The sequence below is a fragment of the Hyperolius riggenbachi genome, chromosome 10 (assembly GCF_040937935.1).
Source record: "Hyperolius riggenbachi isolate aHypRig1 chromosome 10, aHypRig1.pri, whole genome shotgun sequence".
Lineage (NCBI taxonomy): Eukaryota > Metazoa > Chordata > Amphibia > Anura > Hyperoliidae > Hyperolius > Hyperolius riggenbachi.
The window spans coordinates 67506048-67529014 of record NC_090655.1 but is presented as its reverse complement, the minus strand read 5'-3'; the positions used below and the strand labels follow the sequence as shown (position 1 = coordinate 67529014).

The window sequence follows — 22967 nt, the reverse complement described above, 5'->3', positions numbered from 1 at the left end:
CTGGGAACAAGTGCAGTGTGAAAGTAAATGGGAAAAGAACACCTTTTTTCCTCCAGGGTCGGGGGGTAAGACAGGGTTGCAGCCTGAGTCCAACACTTTTCAACATATACATCAACAAATTAGCCTCAGCCTTAGAGGCTTCACCAGCACCAGGACTCACCCTGCATGACACAACAGTGAAATTCCTACTGTACGCAGATGACCTCTTACTGCTATCGTCAACTAAAGAAGGTCTACAAGACAGCCTAGAAATCCTGGAGAAATTTAGCACAACATGGGCACTCCCCATTAATCTAAAGAAAACCAAAACCATGGTGTTCCAGATGAAAAACAGGTCAGCCCAGAGCCCATCCTTTATACTCAATGACTGTGAAATCAGCAGAACTGATACATATGCCTACCTTGGTCTGGAAATCAACCAATCAGGAAGCCTTAAGTCAGCCATGGAGGCCCTAAAAGCCAAAGCATGCCGAACGTTCTATGCCATCATGAAAGAACTGTACTACCTCAAACCACCAGTAAAGGTCTGGCTGAAAGTATTTGACAGTGTCATCACCCCAATCCTACTGTATGGAAGTGAAGTATGGGGCCCCACCACCTACCCTGATCAATCAAAATGGGAATCCAGCCCAACAGAAATATTCCACCTTGAGTTCTGAAAACACCTTCTCCATGTCCACCGGAGTACCTCAAACAATGCCTGTCGAGCTGAGCTGGGGAGATTCCCATTACTGCTTGAGATACAGAAGAGAGTGTTGTCCTTCCGGGCCCACCTACAGAGCAGCAGCCCCGACTCACCCCACTACAAAGCCATGCTGCACAATGAAGACCAGGAAAAGCAGTGTGCGCTGAAAGTCGTGGTCAGCTCTATACTCCCTCCAACCCCCGACCCACAGGTCATAACAAAAGTCCAGATAAAACACACCACAGCTAAAAGCAAAGAAGACTGTGGGAAAATGGAGGAGTGAAATAAAACAGTCACAAAAGCTAACCATATACCAGTCCCTACAAAGAGAATATTAAATGGCCCCATACCTGGAAAAGCTGCAAAACTCTCAAGAGAGGAAAATCCTGAGTGTCTACAGATTGAGTGCTCACAACCTCGAAATAGAGTCTGGGAGAGACACAGATGTACAAACCCAGGGAGGAGAGACTATGCCAACACTGTGAGCAGAAGACCATTGAGGATGAAAGCCACTTCCTATTGCACTGCCCCAAATATACTGCAACCAGGGACACTTACTTTAAGAAATTGTTGGAACTATTCCCAGACTTTCTCACACTAGAAGATGAGAGAAAAACATATATCCTACTGGGAGAAGATAAATCCACAGTGACAATCGCTGCACACTATGTCACAGCATGCCACAGACTGAGAGGAGCATAACGGAACTGTAAACCTAAAAATGTCCACAGACTGCTTAGCCATTGTCCCCCTACCCCACCCCCTCCCATGTCCCCTATTTCCCCTTGCTTTGGCAATACCTGTAATGAATCTTGGTCATGCCAATAAAGCTATCTTTGATTTGATTTGATTTGACATTCAAAACTCCAAACAATCAGGACATCCAGCAATACAAATACTTCCAGAGCTGATGTGTAGTTTGAGACATCAGCAATACTGGTACGTGATCATATAATAAATTACAGCAGAATACGAATCATTAGGTGGTGGTCCCTGTCCTTGCAAGCTTACAATCTAGAGGGTAATGGGTTGGAGACATTAGGGAAGGAGACACAGGGGTTAGTGGCTGAGGTGTGAGCCTCCAATGCTACCCACAGCAAATTACAGGCTTGTCTGTACAGGTGTGTTATGTTTGAAGGTCTACGAGCTCTGTGCATGACGGAAAGGCTATGGGAGAACGTTCCAAAGGAGAGGTGATGCTCGTGAGAAGTCCTGGAGTGGAAGGATGTTACCAAGCTAGAGCACAAGAGGTTCTCCTAGGAGGAGCGAAGTTCTAGGTGGGATGGTACCTGGAGATTAATGAGTAAATGTAAGGAAGTGACAACTAATGTAGAGCTTTGTATGATAGAGTGAAGAATGGATCCTTTGGGTAATAGATAGCCAATGGAGAGCCATGACAGCAGTGTGACGTGTCTGAAGTACATACTGCTCATAAATTCCCACCATGCAGTAGGAATAGCTTTCTGCACAGGAAAGGAGCCATTGCTGTTCATTTTCATCAGCTTCACTAATCCATTGACTTGCAGCAGATTCTGGCACTCCTATCTGCCAGTTTGTGTAAGAGACTGTATTTTACAAGTACAAAGAAAGTGAGCGACCTGAAATAACATTTCCGGTTTATCCTTGCGAGTTGCACTGACCAGACAAAATATTTAAGGACACCTGGAGTGAGAGGATAATGGAGGCTGACAGATTTGTTTCCTTTTGAAGACTGTACATTGCCTGGCTGTCCTGCTTGTCATCTGCTGATATTAGCTATAGAGCCTGAACAAGCATGCAGATCAGATGCTCTGACTGAGGCCTGACTGGATTAGCTGCATGCTTGCTTCAGGTGTGTGATTCAGACACTACTGCAGCCAAAGAAATCATCAGGACTGTCAGTCAACTGATATTGTTTAAAAGGAAATTAATATGGCAGCCTCCATATCCCTCTCACTCATTTAAAAAAAAAACTGTCCAAGTCCCCCCTGTAGCGCCAAATCCTCACTTATGGGTTGAGGCATGGACTCCAGAAGCCCTCTGAAGGCTCTGGTTGAGCCCTCTGGCTGATACCCTCTGGTATCTGGCACCATGACATAAGCAGCTGATCCTTTACTTCCTGTATGTTGTGCAGTGGGGTATGCCTGAATTGGACTTCTTTTTCCACAATATCCCACAGATCTTGGAAAGCTGGAAGCTATATGGAGGAACGCAACGGGTCGTTCAGGGTAGGTTCTAGACTTTTTGCTGCCTGAGGCAAACTAGTGAGGATGTGCCCCCCCCCCCCAACACAGCACCCAACAATTTACTCTGCTTCATTTAATGTTCTCAGTCAGCAAAGCAGCATATGCAATAACTTGAGACATGACGTGCTGCAGCTCAACATAATGACACACTGGCTGGCTGCGAGTCTGTAACAAACTGCTCACCCTCAGCCAGTCGGCTGTCCTCCATTCCTCCTCAGTCAGGACAACAGTGCCACCTCCTCCCTTCTGCTGTGCAAATCAAATGAAACACTGCTGCTCTTCTGCCTCCCCCCTCCTCACTCACTGTCTGAATCCTCACACAGCACTACAAGCTGCTTTTCTCTAATGATGACCTCTTCACCTTGCTCACTCTCTTCTTGCTTCTCCTACTCTGACTGCATGCTGTAAGTGTAACCACACAGTACAAACATGCCGCCCCTGTAATCTCTGCGCCTGATGCAAATGTTTCACCTTGCTTCATGAGAGAGCCGGCTCTGGAGCCATTCACTCGATGACTCTACTGGGAACAGAGTCTTACTATCCATTCTTCAGACTGGGGCTGATAGTCTCTGTGGGATGGCCCATACCTCTTGATTATGGATTGCTTTACCAGGAACAGAGGAAACCATCACAGTATAATGGAAGTTTGTTGCATTGCTGAGCCATGAATACGATAATATGAGGTTTGTCATGTTTATTTTATTGCATGTTGCCATCTTTATGAAAGCAGATTCTTTGTTTTATTGGGAAAAAAATGACACTTTTCTGTCATTACGTGATTTTGTTTATTCAGCTTGATTAATCTCCCTGGTGGTAACCCTGAGTCAGGCTCGGGTGGAGAAAGAAAGCCAGGAGCGGTAATCCCGAGCCTGATTTGGGGTAGCTGCCGGGAGATCTATGCAGAGACTGAAGCACAGCGGGAATTTCAACTCACCTTCCCTGCGATCCAGACACTGGCTGCCATTCTACTTCCAGGTCCTCAGAGGCTCTGGATCCCTTGGGTGGGATCAAACGGCAATCTCATAGGGGTAGAGCGCCACTTGGAGGATGGAGGGAGAATTGCAATGCTGGATCCCATGGAGGTGAGTTAGTGCAGGGCTGCCTCAGATCTCAATGCAGTATGATTCTTTTTTTTCCTGGTTTTAGTGTCTAAAAGCGTGCAAAAATGCACCGCTTTTAGACCCTAAAATTGGCAAATAATCATACTGCCAGGAAGATGAATAAAATTAAAGTTAAAGCAGAACGCCAGTGAAATTAATGTCATAAAAAAGTGCTTAATTTTTACAATAATGATGTATAAATGATTTAGTCATTGTTTGCTCATTGTAAAATCTTTCCTCTCCCTGATTTACATTCTGATGTTTATCACATGGTGACATTTTTACTGCTGGCAGGTGATGTCACTGGAAGGAGATGCTGCTTGCTTTTTTGTCAATTGGAAATAGCTGTTATTTCCCACAATGCAACAAGGCTCCCACAGTGTGATGTCAGTACCTCAGAGCTGTGAGGGAGCTTTTAGGACCATTGTAGTCCCTTACACACTCCAATGAGTTCTGGGTCACCATGAGCTTGCTGGTTAGTCTGGACATCACACTGTGGGAGGGGTTCCACCACAATATCAGCCATACAGACCTCCCTGATGATGCGATTCAGAAAAGGAATAGATTTCTCATGGGAAAGGGGGTATAAGCTACTGATTGGGATGAAGGTCAATTCTTGGTTACAGTCTCTCTTTTAAAAAAAAAAAAACCCTCAGAAAATCAAGATTTGCCGTAAGCTACGATGGACGCAAACAACGGCAGCGTTAGGGCGCCGTACTTCCGGAGCTCTATAAACTGGAAGTTCTAGATTTCTGCCTTGAGTTAGTATTGAATGTAAAGAAGTTCACCCAGAGAACACCTGACCCGCAACATCATAACATCCATCCTCATTCTTCCGCGAACGCGGCTGAAATATTACGCTCATTTTACAAAGCCCTGAATAGCGAGCGGAAGCCGCAGCATAAAGGTGTCATGGTTGCAATTAAACTTTAGATAAACTTGTATGTTTTTACGGGCCGATCTCATTAGCTGGGGCAGGATTTGTGTTTAATGGCAGACGCAGGAGCGGTGGAATGCCGAGATGTCTCGTAAAGCGGGAAGTGATGTATATTATCCATAATCTACTTGATAAACGTTTTTCATCTTGCACCACGTGTGCAGCTCAGTGCATATACGGTTTATGTTCCACAAGTGATCCATAACGGTACATATGTTACTTTGCATAACATTGCTTACCTACAACCTTCCTTTTATCTTGTTTCTTTGCCAATATTTTTATGTTTCGTCTAGCTTCTCCATGATTTCCTTGCAATGCATTTTATGTGTGTGCTTGTCTTTCAACAATGGGTCTGATTTATGAAGACATTACCACAGCTGGACACCATACATGGTCCTGCAAACCAGGCCTAGACATATCAATCATCATCTACTGTTAGTGATGGCAAAAAATATATATAGCCTCCATCCTCCCCATCCCCCTGGGTCAAATCAGCCCTTGGGCAAGTCTCCTAACACTGCTACTGCCTATACAGCACGCTCTAGTGGCTGCAGCTCTGGTGCTTTGAGTCCGCCAGGAGAAAAGCATGATATAAATGTTATTTGTCTTGTAATCTGAGTTGCTAAATAGTAGTCAGTGAGAATGTCTCTTGCCATCTTTTCTACAGTAGCTCCACCCAGGAGGGGGGAATTATGACTAACACAGCTGCTACTTGAAGGGGTTCTGTAGGCTTTTGACCCTGTCTATCAATGTAAGCAGCTCCCATTGGCTTACATTGATAGGCAGTCAGGAGCCAGTGAAAGCAGCTCCTGACCAGCTCACAGGAACACTGTTGTCATAGAGACAGCAGAGTGGGTGGCCTAGGTTCCCAACGTGTGGTGGTGACGGCGAATGTGGTGAGTATGTTCGGCGATTTGTCGTTATTCATTGGTGTTCCTCCATTTCTGTACCAGCAGTCTCTGGTCCTTAAGGGGGCAGAGACCGCTGGTACTTAAGTGGTTAAAACAACCTGACACTTACCTGGGGCTTCTATCAGCCCCCTGCAGATAACCTATCCCCCTGAGTCACTGAAAAATCTTCCATGCCCCCGTCGCCGATCACAGTCTAATTATTTAGATAACTAGATGGATGCAACTGCGCCTGCGTGGCCTCGCTCCCGCTCGCATTTCCGGGAGCTTCCTGCGCAGGCGCAATACAGGCGCAATACGAGAAAACTTTGTTGTAAGACAAATAATTAGACGGTGACCGGCGGCAGGGAACGGAAGATTCTTCAGTGACGGCGAGGGTCAGGTTTTCTGCAGGGGCCGGCAGAAGCCCCAGGTAAGTGTCAGTTTTTGATTTAAAGGAGCCCACACAACCCCTTTAAAATCCCAGTTCAGTAAAAGTCTTAAGAACATTTATTTACATTAATTATGCATGAAAAGTTTTGCGGAAAACACGGTCGTTTTTGCATCAGTTCAGAGATTCTCATGGACCGACAGCAACCTGTTCACCTCCATGGAGTCTGAAACACATCTAGGTTGAATTGAGGTATATTTAATATGGAGTACATAGCTTAGGGGGAAAAAAAATCTGCAGTAGAAGACAAAATGAAGGCGTGGCAGATCCACACCCTCCCTCAAGATGACCCTGCGGCTCCACCATAATAACTGGTGCCCAGACTGTAGGCACATGTCCATGTCCTCACAGCATACTGCGCACAATGATGACCTCACATCTGTACACATGTACAAAGCAGTAAACAGACCAGATCTTGGATAGCCCAAGAACCCCAGTATGTTGGTGAAGGAGGGTAATAGGAGGGTCAGATAAATAGAGGCGAGGGGGGATGGGAAAAATAAATACCACAAAACCTAAACATGGCCAGCTATCAGACCTCAGGCATCAGAATGAAATTGGATGAAGCCGTACTCTATTCATGCGAGATGCAGGTACAGAGGCATTCGGCATAGTTGCTGATTTTTGTTTGGTGACACAGTGATTGCACAATGTCTAATTTACTAACCATTCATTAACCCTCGCCGTCGTTTTATGGTCTGACGGCTTGCAATCTTTCATCACCGAATCAGTTTTAATAAACGTGGGCCAGGTTGCAGGATTACATATAGCCCCCCCGTGAGCTCCAGTCAGGAGTACTGTGGTAAATCAGGACGATTTCTCTTTTTAATCTGGTAACGCTGCGTGTGATTGTGACCATTTCCATGACGCATTTTTATACTGCTCCTCTAGGGCAATAACTCTGAACAGATCAGTGTTCTCTGCATATAACGTAGGAGGAGGTCAGAGCGCTATCATAACAACAATATACTACTCATAAAGCAATGCTGAATTTATCAGAACAATTTAAAGGGGTTCTGTGGGGGTGTCATGGGGATAAAAACAGTCACTTACCTGGGGCTTCTATCAGCCCCCTGTAGCAGTAATGTCCCACACCGTCCTCCTCCGATCTGCCATTCTCTGCCGCCGGCCCTGGTCAATTATTTGTCTGACGACAGACTTATAATGCGGGCTCCCGTATGCGTCATTGGATGCTTACTATGCAGGCGCAGTACAAAGTTTTCTTGTACTGCACCTGCGCAGTAAGCTTCTGATGACGCGGGGGGCGGAAGAGAGCAGGTGCGCGGCCTACGCCGCGCAGCCGCAGTTGAAAGCATGCCGTGCTAGAACCGAGCCGGCGGCGGAGAACGGCGGATCGGAGGAGGAGGGCATGGGACATTACTGCTTCAGGGGGCTGATAGACGCCCCAGGTAGGTAACTGTTTTTATCCCCAGGACACCCCCACAGAACTCAGTTTAAAAACAGCCTAGGTATGTCACCGCTCATATCAGCGCACTCACACATCCGCTGCGCGCGTGCACACACCACGCCCCTCCTGGCCCCGTCCTCCCCCTCAAACCGCGCGTCATTCCCCAGCTCTCCTCGGTGTCTCTGCATCCCTCCCTGCACATGCGCACAAAAAAAAAAAACACATACACACAGACATGGGATGCAGAGACACTTGAGGATTATTAAAGAGGATGTAACTGTATGTGTAATATGGATAATAAATAGAACATTAGTAGAAAATAAGAGTCTCATATTTTTATTTTTCAGTTATAGTTTTATTTATAACATTGCATCAGATTAAAGTTGTCTCTCACTGTTTCTTGGCTGTTTAAAGTGTACCTGTGACAATTAGATGCATTATTACCTTCCTGGGGCTTCCTCCAAGCCCAGGTAGGAATAAATGCACCCAATTATCCCATCTCAGGTACACTTTAAGCCGCTACTGAGAAAAATTGTAAAATGTAAAATATATAAAATCTACCGTACTTTTGTCCAACAGAAAAATGCGTGGTAAATTATGGTACTTTTTTTTCCCTATGTTGCAGTTTATAAAGATGATCTGGTTAGAATTACTTTCTTCTTTATTTCAGGGAAAGTAGATTTACACTTTAAATGACACTAAACTTTTCCTTCCTGCAGAAAGCAAGCCGTTGTGGGTACCGCCGATGCCTGCCTCACGTTTTATGGGAGAGGAAACATCTGCGGATGAGGAACGCGCAGAGCCGCAGGTATTCTGCAAATACTAATGTCAGCAGCCAATAAAATCTTATTAAAATGCGCTGACATTAGAGTGTAAGTCACAGGCCTGCGGTGATCGTTCTGTCGCAGCGTCTCTGGGGAAATGACAGTGTGAGGGATATACAGAGCATAATGCTGAATATAGCAGCCCTTCCTGCTCCCGCGTCACACCTGGGAGATGTCACAGCAGCCAGCGTTTATGTTACAGAGGCTTCTCCTGCGCTGCCCCTGTGCCATGGGACTCACTATGCTAGAGCTTTGCCAAGTCTCACTGACCTCCAGACAATTTAAGGTTCACATCCAATTTCCCAGAGTTATTCCACCTCGGCCACTCTTCTATGTTGCATAAGTAAGGCTGAGCGTATTCGAGAAAAAACTAAGCTGAAATAATGATTAGCGTACCCAGCAAAATCTTCAATAGTAAGAGGCAAGATGAGTCACTTTAAGTGGACATGAACTCTTGCACAGGACAGAAGGAAAACAGAGAAATGCACCCTGTATGTATTTAGAGAGTTTAGCCTGTCTAATTACCACTCATCTGCGACAAGTTGTAATTTGGGCTCTCAGCTGTGTCAGCTGGCTACCTCCACAAAGCAGCTCATTTGTAAATGCAGGGTGTTAACCCTATGTCTGCTTCCATGAAAGCTGGAAGTAGACACACTGCAGATTAATTGCAGGATTTGTATCAGCTGTAACAAAAAAGTTTTTCTTTAACAGGTTATTATGCTGTTGCTTATTTTTTTTTAAGAGCACAGAGAACGTTCTAATTTCAGGCCCGCCTTAACATTGATAAAATTCCAGTAATACATACAGCATCGCACAGGACTTGCTTTACCTCCTTACACTATATATCATCACTATGTGTACAATATATCATGCCATTTTCACATTATTGACTGATAGGGCTGTACATATTCAGGCCATTCTCTAAAGATCAATTCTCCTGCCTCGTATAGCTAATTAGATCACTCTTGACATTATATGTTATGTATAGCTGACATTAAACGATGACACTTCAGTCACTTGGGTCAGTGTCATTGTCATATCGTTATACGACAGCACAAAGCATTTGCCATCCCTGTCAGAGTCACCACTGTGTTCATTAACTGAAGCGCTGTGTTTACGCTACTGGCGTAAAAGTTTGGGGGGTGGGGGGCGATCACATGGCGGCGTGGTTAATGGCTGCTTCAACAGTGCACAGCAGCAATGAAGCGGAAACAGATGCACCTGTCTCACTTAACAATGCCCATCAGAGGCACGATGAAGAAAAGCGCTGGAGCAGAGAAAACGATCTGTCGCCACATCTACCTCCGCTGTTATTCCAGAACAACAGATGTGCAATGTTCAGGGACCGTCCTGTGTGCCTGCGAGACAAATCCTAACACTCCACTCCCCCAGCATGCAGTGCTCCACTGAGAACCACTGAGAGGTTTGTGGTGGAACTCCGTCGAAAAGCTTTTCTACAGCTTTGTAAGAGGTGAAGAAGTGCTAACCCTAAAGGGACAGTTTCCAGTTGTGTGGAATACGCACCTATTCCACATGCCCGAGTCACAGGGGGAAACATTGCCTATTCTGTCAACAGTATGCCAATGTAATTCTGGAAGGAATACAGCTCTCCCGAATGGTTTTTATTATTATGGATTTAATACAATTGGTACATTTCATTGCAAGGAACGAGAGAAAATTTGCAGCTCATATGGCGCACAATTAATGTCACTAAAGTCTTGTTAAATCACAGAAAAGGAGAGATCCCTGCTTTCTTAGGGCTGGTTCAGACGGACGTTTGGAGGCATCGCGTTTGTTGGCGTCGCGGTTGCGGGCTTTCAGCAGCGTTCGTGTTGCGTTCGGATGCGGTCGCGTTTTTTCTTCCCCTAGAGGGACATTAGCTGTCGCGGTTAACCGCCCCTGGAAGCTACATGTAGCTTCCAGGGGCTCCTTGAACGCCAGGGAAAATCGGGACCCGAACGCCGCGTTTGTGCAAACGCCCTTGAAAGCTTGGTACAAACGCTCCCATTCACTTGAATGGGAGCGTTTAACACCAAGCCCTGAACGCTGGCTGTAAACGCTCTGCAAGCGTCCGTCTGAACCAGCCCTTATAAAAATGACATGTATCCAAGCTAAAGCACCACATTCATTAATCTGGTGATTTTAAAAGGAAACCGAAGTGGAGTTGGCACAGCAGTTGGGACACAGGTGCATGTTAAATGGTAAATTACACACCTGTGTCCTTTCTGCTCTGAGCTCAGCCTCCTCTGGCTGCCACAAAGATAGGTACAGTACATATAGTACTTGCCCTACTAAGATATTTTCTGAAGTCTTTTTCTGGTTTCCTGTACACCAAGTGTTAAAAAAAAAAACTAGTTCTGTTCGAACACAGTGAATCCAGCGCAGGAGACTCGGGCGCACTGGGAGTAACTTCAGCGTCGGCAGAAAACGGAGCTGAAGTTACTTTTGAAACACAATAATTCCCCACCATCCATGGCGGCCTGGAGGGGGAATAGTATTTAATACGGCCAGGAACTTGTGCAGCAGCAGGATCAGCCATATACCGGCTGTATCCTGCGCCCAAGTCTCCTGCGCCGATACCTCTCGTACGGAGTTCTGTTATCTACGCAAATGAGACAAAAAGAAAGTTGAATTCTGCAGATGCTCTGAAAAGTACATAAAAGGCAAAGTAATTTTATCTTGCTGAGGAAACAATGCTAATAAGGTTTTAGTGCTTAAAAGAATGATTTTACATGAGGCTGTGAAGGCTGTTTAGAATTTAGTCTTAAAGGGAACATGAAGTGAGAGGGATATGGAGGCTGCCATATTTATTTCCTTTTAAATAATACCAGTTGCCGGCCTATCCTGATAACCTTTTTGGCTGTAGTAGTGTCTAAATCACACCAGAAACAAGCATGCAGCCAATCTTGTCAGATCTGACAATAATGTCAAACACCTAATCTGCTGAATGCTTGTTCAGGACCTATGACTAAAAATATTAGAGGCAGAGGGATCAGCAGGATAGCCAGGCAACAGGTAATGTGTAAAAGAAAATAAATATGGCAGCATCCATATCCCTCTCACTTCAGGTTCCCTTTAAAAATTCAGATCTGAAACTGAACATAAAAACCTGGGCTCCTGTTCTATGTTACTAATGTTGTATTACCCATTTGTACTACTACTTGTCGCTGCATAATATGTTGGCGCTTTATAAATACAATAAATAAATAAAATCATCTCATAAGTTTATTTTCAGTTCAGGTTTGCGTTAATAGTTAATCTCGGCCTGTATAACTAGGCCGCTAGGCTTAACCAAGAAGCCCACCGAATGATGATGATGAGGCTCCTGCCATTGTAGACGACTTTCATGCTCGCCAATCTACAATGAAGCGGCCATCGGTCATCAGGCATGGAGTGCTGAACGCAGCACTTTACTGGGAAAGACAAACGGCCTGAGAGGTTTACTGAATAGAAACATGTAGGAAGGTTTGTACTAATCCACTGTTATTGATATAACAAGAGAGCGGAATCCCAATAAATCAATACCACACAGTAATATATTAATGTTCAATTAAGTCTAAGCCGGGTCAGGGCGATGTTCTGCACGCCAGTACTTACTCACCTCACAGTTGATTAAGGAAGGAGCTCCGGTTTGGATATTTATGATGGCAAAGCGTGTTAGCGGAGATCTGTATAGATTACCGTGTCAGGGAGGCTGTACCTCTTCACAAAAGCTTGTTAAAGAGAACCGGTCACAATCAGGCCTTTACAATAACCTGCACATTCCAAAGCTGCTCTCATGAGCAAGTTTTAGCTGCCTGGAATGGAATCTTATCATATTATCCATACTGGTTTTTCGATCTTAAGCTGACTTTAGGCTGGGTGAACCCAGTAAGGATTTTACACTGCCTAAGCTTATTGATTCTAAGAGAGATCTCATCCTTTTCATTGCGATCACTTAAAGTACACCTATAAACCCTGAAGCGACCTGAGAACAAAAAAAAAAAAAAAAAAAAAAAAGATTAAAATAATTATACATACCTTGGGCTTCCTCCAGGATAATCGTGCTCTCGCCGTACTCCTCCGGCGCCTGGAATCTGTCTCTGAAAGTCCTCCAGTCGCTGCAGGCGCAGTCCGGCCAGGCGTGCTCCCCCGTTGTGCGTATTCTGTGCCTGTGCAGTAGTACTGCGCAGGCACAGAATGCTCCTGCCAGGGGGAGACCAGACCGAAGGACTTTCAGGACAGATTCCAGATGATCCAGGCTGCGGAGGACGATGGCAAGGGACTGATCACCCTGGAGGGGGGCTTGAGGAAGCCGAATGTATGTATAATTTTTTCTCTCCCTCGCCGTCTCAGGTTCACCTAAGAGGGAATACTTAATCCCATAGAGCCTCCCTGGTACTCTCTCTGTCTCCTCCTTTCCCCCCACTGTCCCCTGTTCAAAATTGCCACCTTTGGGACTCCTGGTAAGGCCTCGTTCAGACTATACGCGCTGCCGTGCGCATTTTGGCAGCGCGTATAGTGTGCGACACGCAAGAACGGTAGAAGGGCATAGACAGCCCTTCTACCGTTCCCATCATATGCGCTGCGTGGCAGCGCGATTGCGCTATCGCGTGCTGCACGCATTTTTGGGAATCGCAGCGCAGATCCCATTCATTGTAATGAATGGGATCTGCAGCGCAGCGCATAGGAGCGCAGATGGCGTGCGATCGGACGCGTTGCATTCCAATCGCACAGCCATCTGCGCTAATGATGTGAACGAGGCCTTAGGCTTTGCAAAGTGCTTCCGTGGAGGGGTGCATCAGTACTGCACATGTACAGTCTTGCCTGTGCACAGTACGGATCTGCTTCTGTTTGGAGGAACTTGGGGAAATGAGTATGTCCAATGGCTGCCCAAAGAGCACCTATTTCACCTGCAGGTCATATAATATCACTGGGTGGGGGGAGGAGACAGTGCTGGAACGAGGACACAGAGAAGACTGGGAGGGCTCTGTGGGATCCAGACATTTTTGTCATAAAAATCTGATCAACATGCTTGTTTCAGGTCTGTTGCGTAAAGTATTAGAGGCAGAGGATCAGCAGCAAAGTTGGGCAATTGGTATAGTTTATTAGGAAGTAAATATGGCCGCCTCCATATCCCTCTTACTTCAGGTTCCAAATAGGCTCATTGTAACTGCTTAGGTATACAGTATGACCCTACAGGTCAGTAGTGGGAGTGTAATCAGGGGCGTAACTAGAGGGGAGCAGCGCCTGCGATAACAGGAGGGGGTCCCAGAGGTGGTTTGGGGCCAAAATTACTAACCTTCCCTTCCTTCGATACAAGGGACTATACTTCAGATGAGGTGGTTATGTGGATACACTTGTTATGGGTGGGAAGATCATGAGTGCCACACTTGATGTCCTTTGGTGCCCAAGGCCGTAAAGGGCTCCAAGGGAAGGCAAGGGAAGGGCGCAATGAATTGTAGTTATGCCACTGGATGTAGTGTATTGAGGGGGCCTCATCAAAGTCTTGTTGGGGTCTTATGACCTGCAATAATGGCACCACCAAAGCAGCATTTTGGGGTCTGCAGAATAGGAACTTTGTCTCTGTTTATTTCTGCACATGTAACTTGTGTGGGGCCGGGAGAGCAGATGTGTATAGAAAGCCTCAGAGGCCATCCATACGCTTTTATTGTAGTAATGCACTTTATTGGCTCTCTGAGCAGAGTTTAATTGCCAGCTCTCAATCCGGCTCAGAGATCTTTGTCAGCCGGAGAGGGAGGGAGGCGAGATAACCTCCGTCACGACCCCGGCGATACCTGCTAACTGCAATTTACTGATATCTCACGTCGGTTTTATGGTTCACGCAGAAAAGTGCGGATTATTTCCACCTGAAATCACACCATTTTCCGGGTAATTTAGCCAGCCGAGCTAGAATCGCTGCGAAAACTTAAATGCAATCTGCCGGTTTATATGGTAGCCGTGCTATTATTGTGCATTTATCAGTTAAATTGATTGTCATGCCTTTCATGCAGAATCATAAAAGATAGTGAGCTCAGCCAGGATTAGGCCTGATTTCTCCTGTGTGCGCTCGCATGGGTGTAACAATAACCAGCAGCTGACAGGCAATGCTTGTTATTGGGCTCGTGTTAAAGTGGACCTGAGCTTAGAACTTCCTCTCTGCTCTAAAAGATAAGCAACAGCATAATAACCTTGAGGGCGGCTTCCCACTGGTTATTGGCATCAGCGGTGCGGTGAAGCAGCTGCACTGCACAAAACAGGCCTTCGGGGGAATACCGCGTTACTATGCGGTATTCCCATTCTGGCATACGCCAAAACAGGAAGTGACGCGTGCTTGTGGTCACTTCCTGTTTAAGGCATACAGAAGTGCACAGATGCGTATTGCAACAAATACGCCTGCGTACCATTACCTTTTTTTAAAAAATCTTGCATCGCCGTAGACTTACATGACTTCCGGTCCGATGCAGATCACCGCAGGAGTCGCACGGTAGGTATGCGCTCGCGTAAGATAGGGAACTTCCGGCGCAGCGTACCGCAACGTGGGGGTGTGAACTCCCCCATAGACTTTCACTGCCCGGGGGAGTCGTGCGGTACCCAGTGTAAAGGGGCCCTGAGAGACAGACATTCTTTGTTGAAGCTGATACAAACCCTGCAATAAATCTGCAGTGTTTCTACTTCCTGCTTTCATGGAAGCAGACAAATTGTTAACATCCTATGTTTACCAATTAGCTGCTCTGCCAAGGCAGCCAGCTAACACAGCTGAGGGATCAGATTACAACTTGTGCTTAGTCATAGATGAGGGGGAATTCGACAGGCTAAACTCTCTAAATACATTCAGGGTGCATTTCTCTAGGTTTTCCTTCTGTCCTGTGCAAGAGTTCAGGTCCACTTTAACCCCGCACAGCCCTGTAACAGGCTCGTCACTGCAAACATGGACAGAAATAATAATGTAATATGGACTCTATAAAACAACCTCTTAGCCCATCACATTGTTAGTGGGTGTGCTTATAGATAATGGCAGGTGGTGCTGCATTTTTTTTTTCTTAATGTCTGCCAGCAGTAAAGATGATCACCTGCACTGCGAGAATCCGCAATTTCTTGATCTATCTTATATTTTTTTATCTTCTCACTTAGCAATGTATTGATTTATGTTTTCCCCCTCCTATCATTTTTCATTAACATTCCTCTGTGAACAATACCAGTTCCCTGGCTGTCCTGTTGATCTTCTGGCATCAGTAGAGTCACAACCATGAAACAAGCACGTGGCTAATCCAGTCAGTGCACCTGATTTGCATGCTTATTCAGGGTCTATGGCTAAACGTATTAAAGACACAGGATCAGATGGACAGCCAGGCGACTTGCATTACTTAAAAGGAAAAAATATGGCCGCCTCCATATCCCTTTCACTTCCGATGCGCTTTAAAGAGGAACTGTAACAACATAGAAAAATAAGATTGTAGTAAATTATTCAGGATACCCACTTTTACATGAATTATCCTGGATTCAGCATCAGAAACACTTCCTAGATCTATATATATTGCTGCATATTGCTATGTAGCCCCGCCCTCCCACTGAGGCTTAGCCTAGGCTGTTTACTATTACTATTCTCCCACCCAGAGCATTCTAGGAGACCTGATATCTTCTGTAATGAACTCTCATTAAATGAACATTCCTTAGAGATCACCTGCCAGTACCGCAGATATTGGCACCTGTGATAAATGTCAGAATGTAAATCAGGGAGAGGAAAGCTTTTACAATTGGCAAACACTGACTAAATCATTTATAAATGACTATTGAAAAAAAAAAAATACAATCAATATTGTAAAATGTCTTTTGGTTTACATTACACGCTGCAGACAAACATTGACTAAATTATTTATAAATGAATATTCAGGTTCCCTTTAAGCTATGGGGTTGGGGGAGGGGCATAAGACAGGCAGTTAACACTGGAAAACTATTCATGCACTGAGTTCAGTTACACAGATTTTTTCCTAAGTGACAGAAGCCATTCCAATTACTCTCCTCCCTACGAGTTGGTGTTAAACTCTACAAACATCTCTGGACAAGATCCTTCTTCTAGTATTGTGCATCAGTATTCCGCAGCTTATGGCATCTCACAGAGCGTTGTTAGAGCCTCCGTGTGCTGATGGACATTTGTTGTGTTATTAATGTATTCCTGCATTGAAGAATCCCCTGTAAACTGTCCAACAAGGAATATACACCGTCCATCAACTTTATATCGATTACCCAGAGCTGCAGAACCTCTGTGCATTGTAGCGCAAACACACTCATTATTATCATCAAATTACATCTAAACAAGGTTAAAGAAAAAGAGATACGTCTTATCTACTCATTTCAACCTTTTTTTTTTACTTCTATGAAGACAGCTTTGGCACGCTGAGGTTACCACCTGGCTCTTATGCCTTCATACAGTATCCAACAGCATCTGATTTATGGCAGCAGCTCTTACTGGTCTGCATAAGTGTATGTTTATACTACAATGTGATCTAAGGGCTGAAAATTAAGCTCCACAATATATCCCCCAGACCAGACCAGCACTAATAAATCTAAACCATTAAATCCCACCAATCATTCCTATATTGTTCTCGCTTCCCATCACTCCAGAAAAGGGTCTTGAAATACCTGAACTGCTTAAAGGAACACTATCGATTAGCATGTTTTTTAAATTGAGATAGGAATTGTTTGGGAAGTGCTGCTGAGGGCTCTTTCACACCAGAGCCGATTTCTGGCATTTTGACGCAGGGTCAATACTTTGCGTTAAAGTTTTACCTTTCACATCCAACGCTAAGTTTTGGCTCGTTGCGGTACGATGCAGCTGGGAGCTTTTAATCGTCCGGCGCTGGCGTTTTCCCATCGGGTGAATTAGAAATACCACTGCTAATCAGCATCGCACCACAACATCCCGAAGTCCACGCCACAGATCATAACGCTTGCAGAAAATCGGCTCCTGCATGCGTTATGTAATGTGAAAGAGCAGTACTGGTGTATACATTTCACTGGCAACCTCTTTGTTTACTGTTATCAAAATACTTTCACACTTTACTGATGCCAAAACTGACGGCAGAATCAGCCATGAGGGGAGGGGGGAATTCTCCTCATACTTCATCTGTTAACCCTGTATGTGAGAGAGAAAGCGCTCAGCAGCTGCAGCTTCTGTGTCTCTGACTGAAGTGTCTGAAGAGAGCAGAGGAAATGTAACTGGTTATAAACATTTTTGAGGGGCCAGTGCACACCAAAAACCTCTAGCAGATCTGCAAAACGCAAGAGGTTTTTGAAGCAGATTTTCAGAGCAATTCTAGGCAGGTTTAGAGAGATTTTCCAACCATGCCTAGCATTTTTGGATGGTTTTTGTGTAGCAGATTTCATATATTGTTACAGTAAAGCTGTTACTGGGCAGCTTCTGTAACAAAAACGCCTGGAAAACCGCTCTGATCTAGCGTTTTCCAGAGCGGTTTTTCACTTTCCTATACTTTAACATTGAGGCAGAAACGCCTCCGAAATCTAAAAAATGCTGAAGCCCCCGAGTTTGTGTTTGTGGAAAAAACAAACCACTTTGGTGTGCACCAGCCTATTGAAATACATTACCCAAGTAACTTTCAAACAGCTAGCATTTTTAAAAACGCTCCAGAACCGCTCTGGTGTGCACCAGCCCTAACTGTCTGTGACACCACAGCTTTTCATACTGTTTTGCTGTAGTCTTATATGCAACACTGGCCGTGAATTGAAGCAGAGACACTTCTGCAATTGATTTGTTCCAAATAAAGCTAAATCCATCACTCAACAAATTACAGCTTTTGCCTATGATATTTAACATGAAAAGTAGAAAATGTTTACACTGCTACTTAGACATTATTTGTACATTGTCATTTAACCACTTGCCGACCGCACACTCATAACGTGCGTCGGCAAAGTGGCAGCTGCAGGACCAGCGACGCAGTACTGCGTCGCCAGCTGCAGCCTAATTAATCAGGAAGCAGCCGCTCGTACGAGCGGCTGCTTCCTGTCAAATCACGGCGGGGGGCTCCGTGAATAGCCTGCGGGCCGCCGATGGCGGCTCGCAGGCTAGATGTAAACACAAGCGGAAATAATCCGCTTTGTTTACATTTGTACGGCGCTGCTGCGCAGCAGCGCCGTAAGGCAGATCGGCGATCCCCGGCCAATCAGCGGCCGGGGATCGCCGCCATGTGACAGGAGACAGCCTGTCACTGGCTGCACAGGACGGATAGCGTCCTGTGCAGCCCGGCTTACCAAAGGGGGCCAGGTAGGAGAGGGAGGGGGAGCATTTCGCCGCGGAGGGGGGCTTTGAGGTGCCCCCCCCGCCAGCCACTCGCAGGCAGCAGAGATCAGACCCCCCCAGCACATCATCCCCATAGGGGGGAAAAAAGGGGGGCAATCTGATCTCCCTGCCTGCACCCTGATCTGTGCTGGGGGCTGCAGAGCCCACCCAGCACAGATCAATCAAACTAGCGCTGGTCCTTAAGGGGGGGTAAAGGGTGGGTCCTCAAGTGGTTAAAACACTTGGTTTGATGGTGTTCCTTTAAAGGACACCTGAAAAGATATGGAGGCTGCTATAGTTATTTCCTTTTAAAAAATACCAGTTGCCTGGCTGTCCATGCATCAGTAGTGTCTGGATCACACACAAGTATGTGGCTAAACATGCATTTGGCTAATTCAGTCAGACTTCAGTCAGTGCATCTGATCTGTACATGCTTGTTCAGGGTCTATGGCTAAGAGCATTAGAGGCAGCGGATCAGCAGGACAGGCAATCTGCATTGTTTAAAAGGAACTAAATATGGCAGCCTCCCTTCTCACTTCCAACCTGAATTATCGCAAATGTTTTAGGAAAGCAAACTTTTGTTTTTCTCACTTCAGGTGTGCTTTAGGAGAAGGCATTTTGGCAGATTTACTGAAGTGGGAGAAAAAAAACGGATCTAGAAAACATGGACTGGATTTTTTTTTCAAATTGCAATAGATGAATAGGTCATATCAGACCAAATTGGGGAATGCTGAAAGGAATGAAAATGAGCAATTGTGTAGTACCTTCCTTTCTCTAGTCCCACTAGATCAGTAACACATGCCAGGATTTACAAAGAAGATTAATAAAGACATTAGAGTTACTTATATGCTGCATGATCACGTGACCTGCACTGCTGCCCTTGTTGGTACTTCCCCTTGTTCTCAGGTGAAGGAGCAATGCCATCTGTGAAAGGTGTGGCTGAGCTGTCACTCAACACTACATCCAATGAGGATGCCAGAGGGATGCTTGGTCAAGCTGCAACATAAATATCCTCCCATATGGAGTGAATGGATGATGGTGGCAAAATCATTAAAGTGGACCTGAACTCAGAACTCCTCTCTGCTCTAAAAAATACACAAAAGCATAATAACCTTTAAACAAAAAAAATTCTTTGTTACCGCTGATACAGATCCTAAAATAAATCTGCACAGTTTCTACTTCCTGATTCATGGAAGCAGACATATTGTTTACACCCTGTGCTTTCAACTTGTGATTAGACACAAATGAGGGGAAATTAAACAGGCTAAACTCTCGAAATACATACAGGGTGCATTTCTCTATGTTTTCCTTCTGTCCTGCGCAAGAGTTCATGTCTACTTTTATGGGTCAGACATCAACTGCAAGGTTTCCAGGAAGTGTGAGAAGGTACCTGCCAGTCCCTAGACTCTAATGTAATGTGTAAATGTTATGTGACTGCAATACCAAACATTCTACCATTCTACCATACCAATCTTTCAGTCACCAAACTATTTTCTGGAATGACCAAACTAAAGGTTGCCAACTTCCACCAACTAATAAGAGCCACTTTTTAAAGCATTGTGTTCAGGTATGCTGGATTGCTAATGTTCTTCAGTGTTTTCCAACAGTAGTCCATAATTATAATTCACAATTTAACAAGCAAGAGCATTAAGTTATTCCTAATTCATGTGCCATATGGCTGATTCCGCTCTGTGTCACCAATAAGCCAGTCCACACAGATGGAACACAAACTAAGCCATTGTCACTCACCTTCGCACTCTCCACCATTGGTAGGGTTGCCATGGTAACCCGGCATGCAGGCCTCGCAATGTTTGCCAGTGGTGAGGTTCTTGCATTGCTCACACACGTTGTTGTTGATGCAGGTGCTGTGACCGTTACACTGGCAGGCTGTAAGAGAGACAATACAGAGTTTATTGTTAGTTAGTAGTCTATCACTTTACAAGCATATCTATACTGCCACTCTACTAACACTGGCAAACTCATAACGGACACGACTGCTACACTGCGTCAGAGAAGGAAGCCAGTAACCTACTGCAACTGCTCAGAGGCTTTAGGATAAATGTATGCAGGTAATGTAATTCTGATGGCTAGGGCAAATTTACCACTGTCCCCATAAGGGCTGCACGACATCTCGTTTTAACACCCTTGGATGGCGTTCAACTGCAACGCCATCAAAAGCAACTGACTTCTAGATGCTACACGTAGCATCCAAGATAAGACAAGATTACAGGATCTACCAAGACGCTTGCATAAACGAGGCCAACTTCTGTCACCATCGTTTAAAAAACGTTTGAATGGAACAGTGGTAGATCTCTTTTAAACAACACTTTTGTCAACCAGGACAAATGGCGCTTTTACCGCCTTTGTGAACAAACCCTAAAACCGGCTTTCCCAGTCACAGAAACAGGGAACCTGAACCGAGTAAAATTATTTACAATAAACACATGACATAGCTGCAAATGAATATTATAAACGTACCTCACCGTCAGTTCCTCTCAAAAGCTCACCATTTTCTTCTTACAGTGATCCCTTCCAGTTCTGACAATATTTTGTCAGAGCTGAAATATACCAGTTGCTGTCAATTACCGTATATATCAGCAGCAGTCAGTTACAACTGACTGCGCAATGTAACATCCATGTTTCCCTATGGCTCAAGTGGGTGATATTACAGTTTAACAGTGTGCTGACCAGGAAGCTGTTAGGGGGTAATGCCATTTTCAATATGGAGGACAGAGAATTCCATTGAACACAGTGGACACACTTTAAATTCAATTCAGATGCAAATCATATGCAAATCTACTACTACTTATCATGCAAACAGGAAACTCAGGAGGAGGGGCTGGGAGCAGCTAACCTGACAGTTACGTAGTTACAAAGTTAAGGAAAGGTGGGGGGAAAGGCTGCGCATCCCTAAACACATGGCTGCAATTCATTATCCATGAGGGTTACGCTATACTCCGACCCTGTCCCGACCCGATCAGCGGTAGATGATCTGAGAATTCCTCAAACATATTGAGGGTACATTTGTAGAGCAACAAAAAAGGAGAATTTCAGAAAAAGGGAGTGGCTCCTGAAGTCCTGGATGCAGAAGCATGGGGAGCCAACCTCAAGGGAAAGACTGGAAAAACATTGGCTATCATTCATAAACCGGTTGTCGGTAAAGAGAATCTGTGCGGGAAAACACCGCTGTCGGTGTTTTAGACTTCTGACTGCTCATTCATAAAAATGTATCCAGTTGTGGTAGCAGAGCGGAGATTCCCTGAACTAGGCTGTCGGTAGGCAGGCGGCAGGCTTGCGGAAGCACAGGAAGCTGCGGAGTTCATACATTTCTCCGTGTTCTGCTCTGCTGCAGCTGCCTGGGAGGTCTGTGTCTCCATTCACTTACATGTTATCGCCACATCAGAGGGAGCGGTATTTCCCGACCTCATACCGCTTGCGGTGATCTTTATGAATTAACATTTTGTTACATTTGTTAAGAAAATCACCGCACAAGGCGGTGATTTATCGCTCTGCTCGGTAGTGTCAGCTTTTCATGCTGAAAGAGGCTTTATGAATGCCGAACTTGCCGAGTGGTCGGTAAAGTCAGCTGTTTTAAGCATTTCCGCATGCGGAAATGCTTTATGAATGATAGCCATTGTCTGCAGAGAGGGGGCTGCTGCTGGGAGACTATCCAGATATTAGTGAAGAAATACACCCAGGCAACCGATTGTTGAGAGCTTTCCCACAATTCAGCTGCAGCAATTACTTTCCGAAAATATGTGTGAGGCGCCCACAAATCTGTGACAATTTGGTTTATCAGTCGGTAAACACACTTAGGAGAGATTTACATGTATTCAGATTATCCTGGAGAAAAACAAACACTAAAGTTTATTTCTTCTGCTATTCAATCTGATAAGCGGAGAGAGTATTAGTGGCGGCCAAGCGATAAGCGCATTATGTCGTTATTATGACTGTGCAGTATTACAACACAATGATGTAGTAGCGTCCGTATTGCATGAATACAAACCAACAAAGATAAGGGAAGAGGCAGCACTTCATGGTAACATTTGCCTGCATACTGAGACAGCTCATTACCATCTTCACGTTAATTCCCTTAAAGCTGAATCATCAACAGTAAAGGTGGCCATATACAGGGAGTGCAGAATTATTAGGCAAATGAGTATTTTGACCATAT

General features: G+C 45.1%; 1 protein-coding gene across 2 annotated transcripts in view; it reads right to left on the bottom strand.

The window, feature by feature from the left end:
• Positions 1 to 22967, bottom strand: part of ATRNL1 (attractin like 1) — a 903042-nt gene that overhangs the window by 531997 nt on the left and 348078 nt on the right. For both annotated transcript variants that reach the window (XM_068257926.1, XM_068257927.1), the window contains exon 19: positions 20543 to 20680. In XM_068257926.1, the coding sequence (XP_068114027.1) occupies positions 20543 to 20680 (138 nt within the window). The remainder of the gene's footprint in view (positions 1 to 20542; positions 20681 to 22967) is intronic.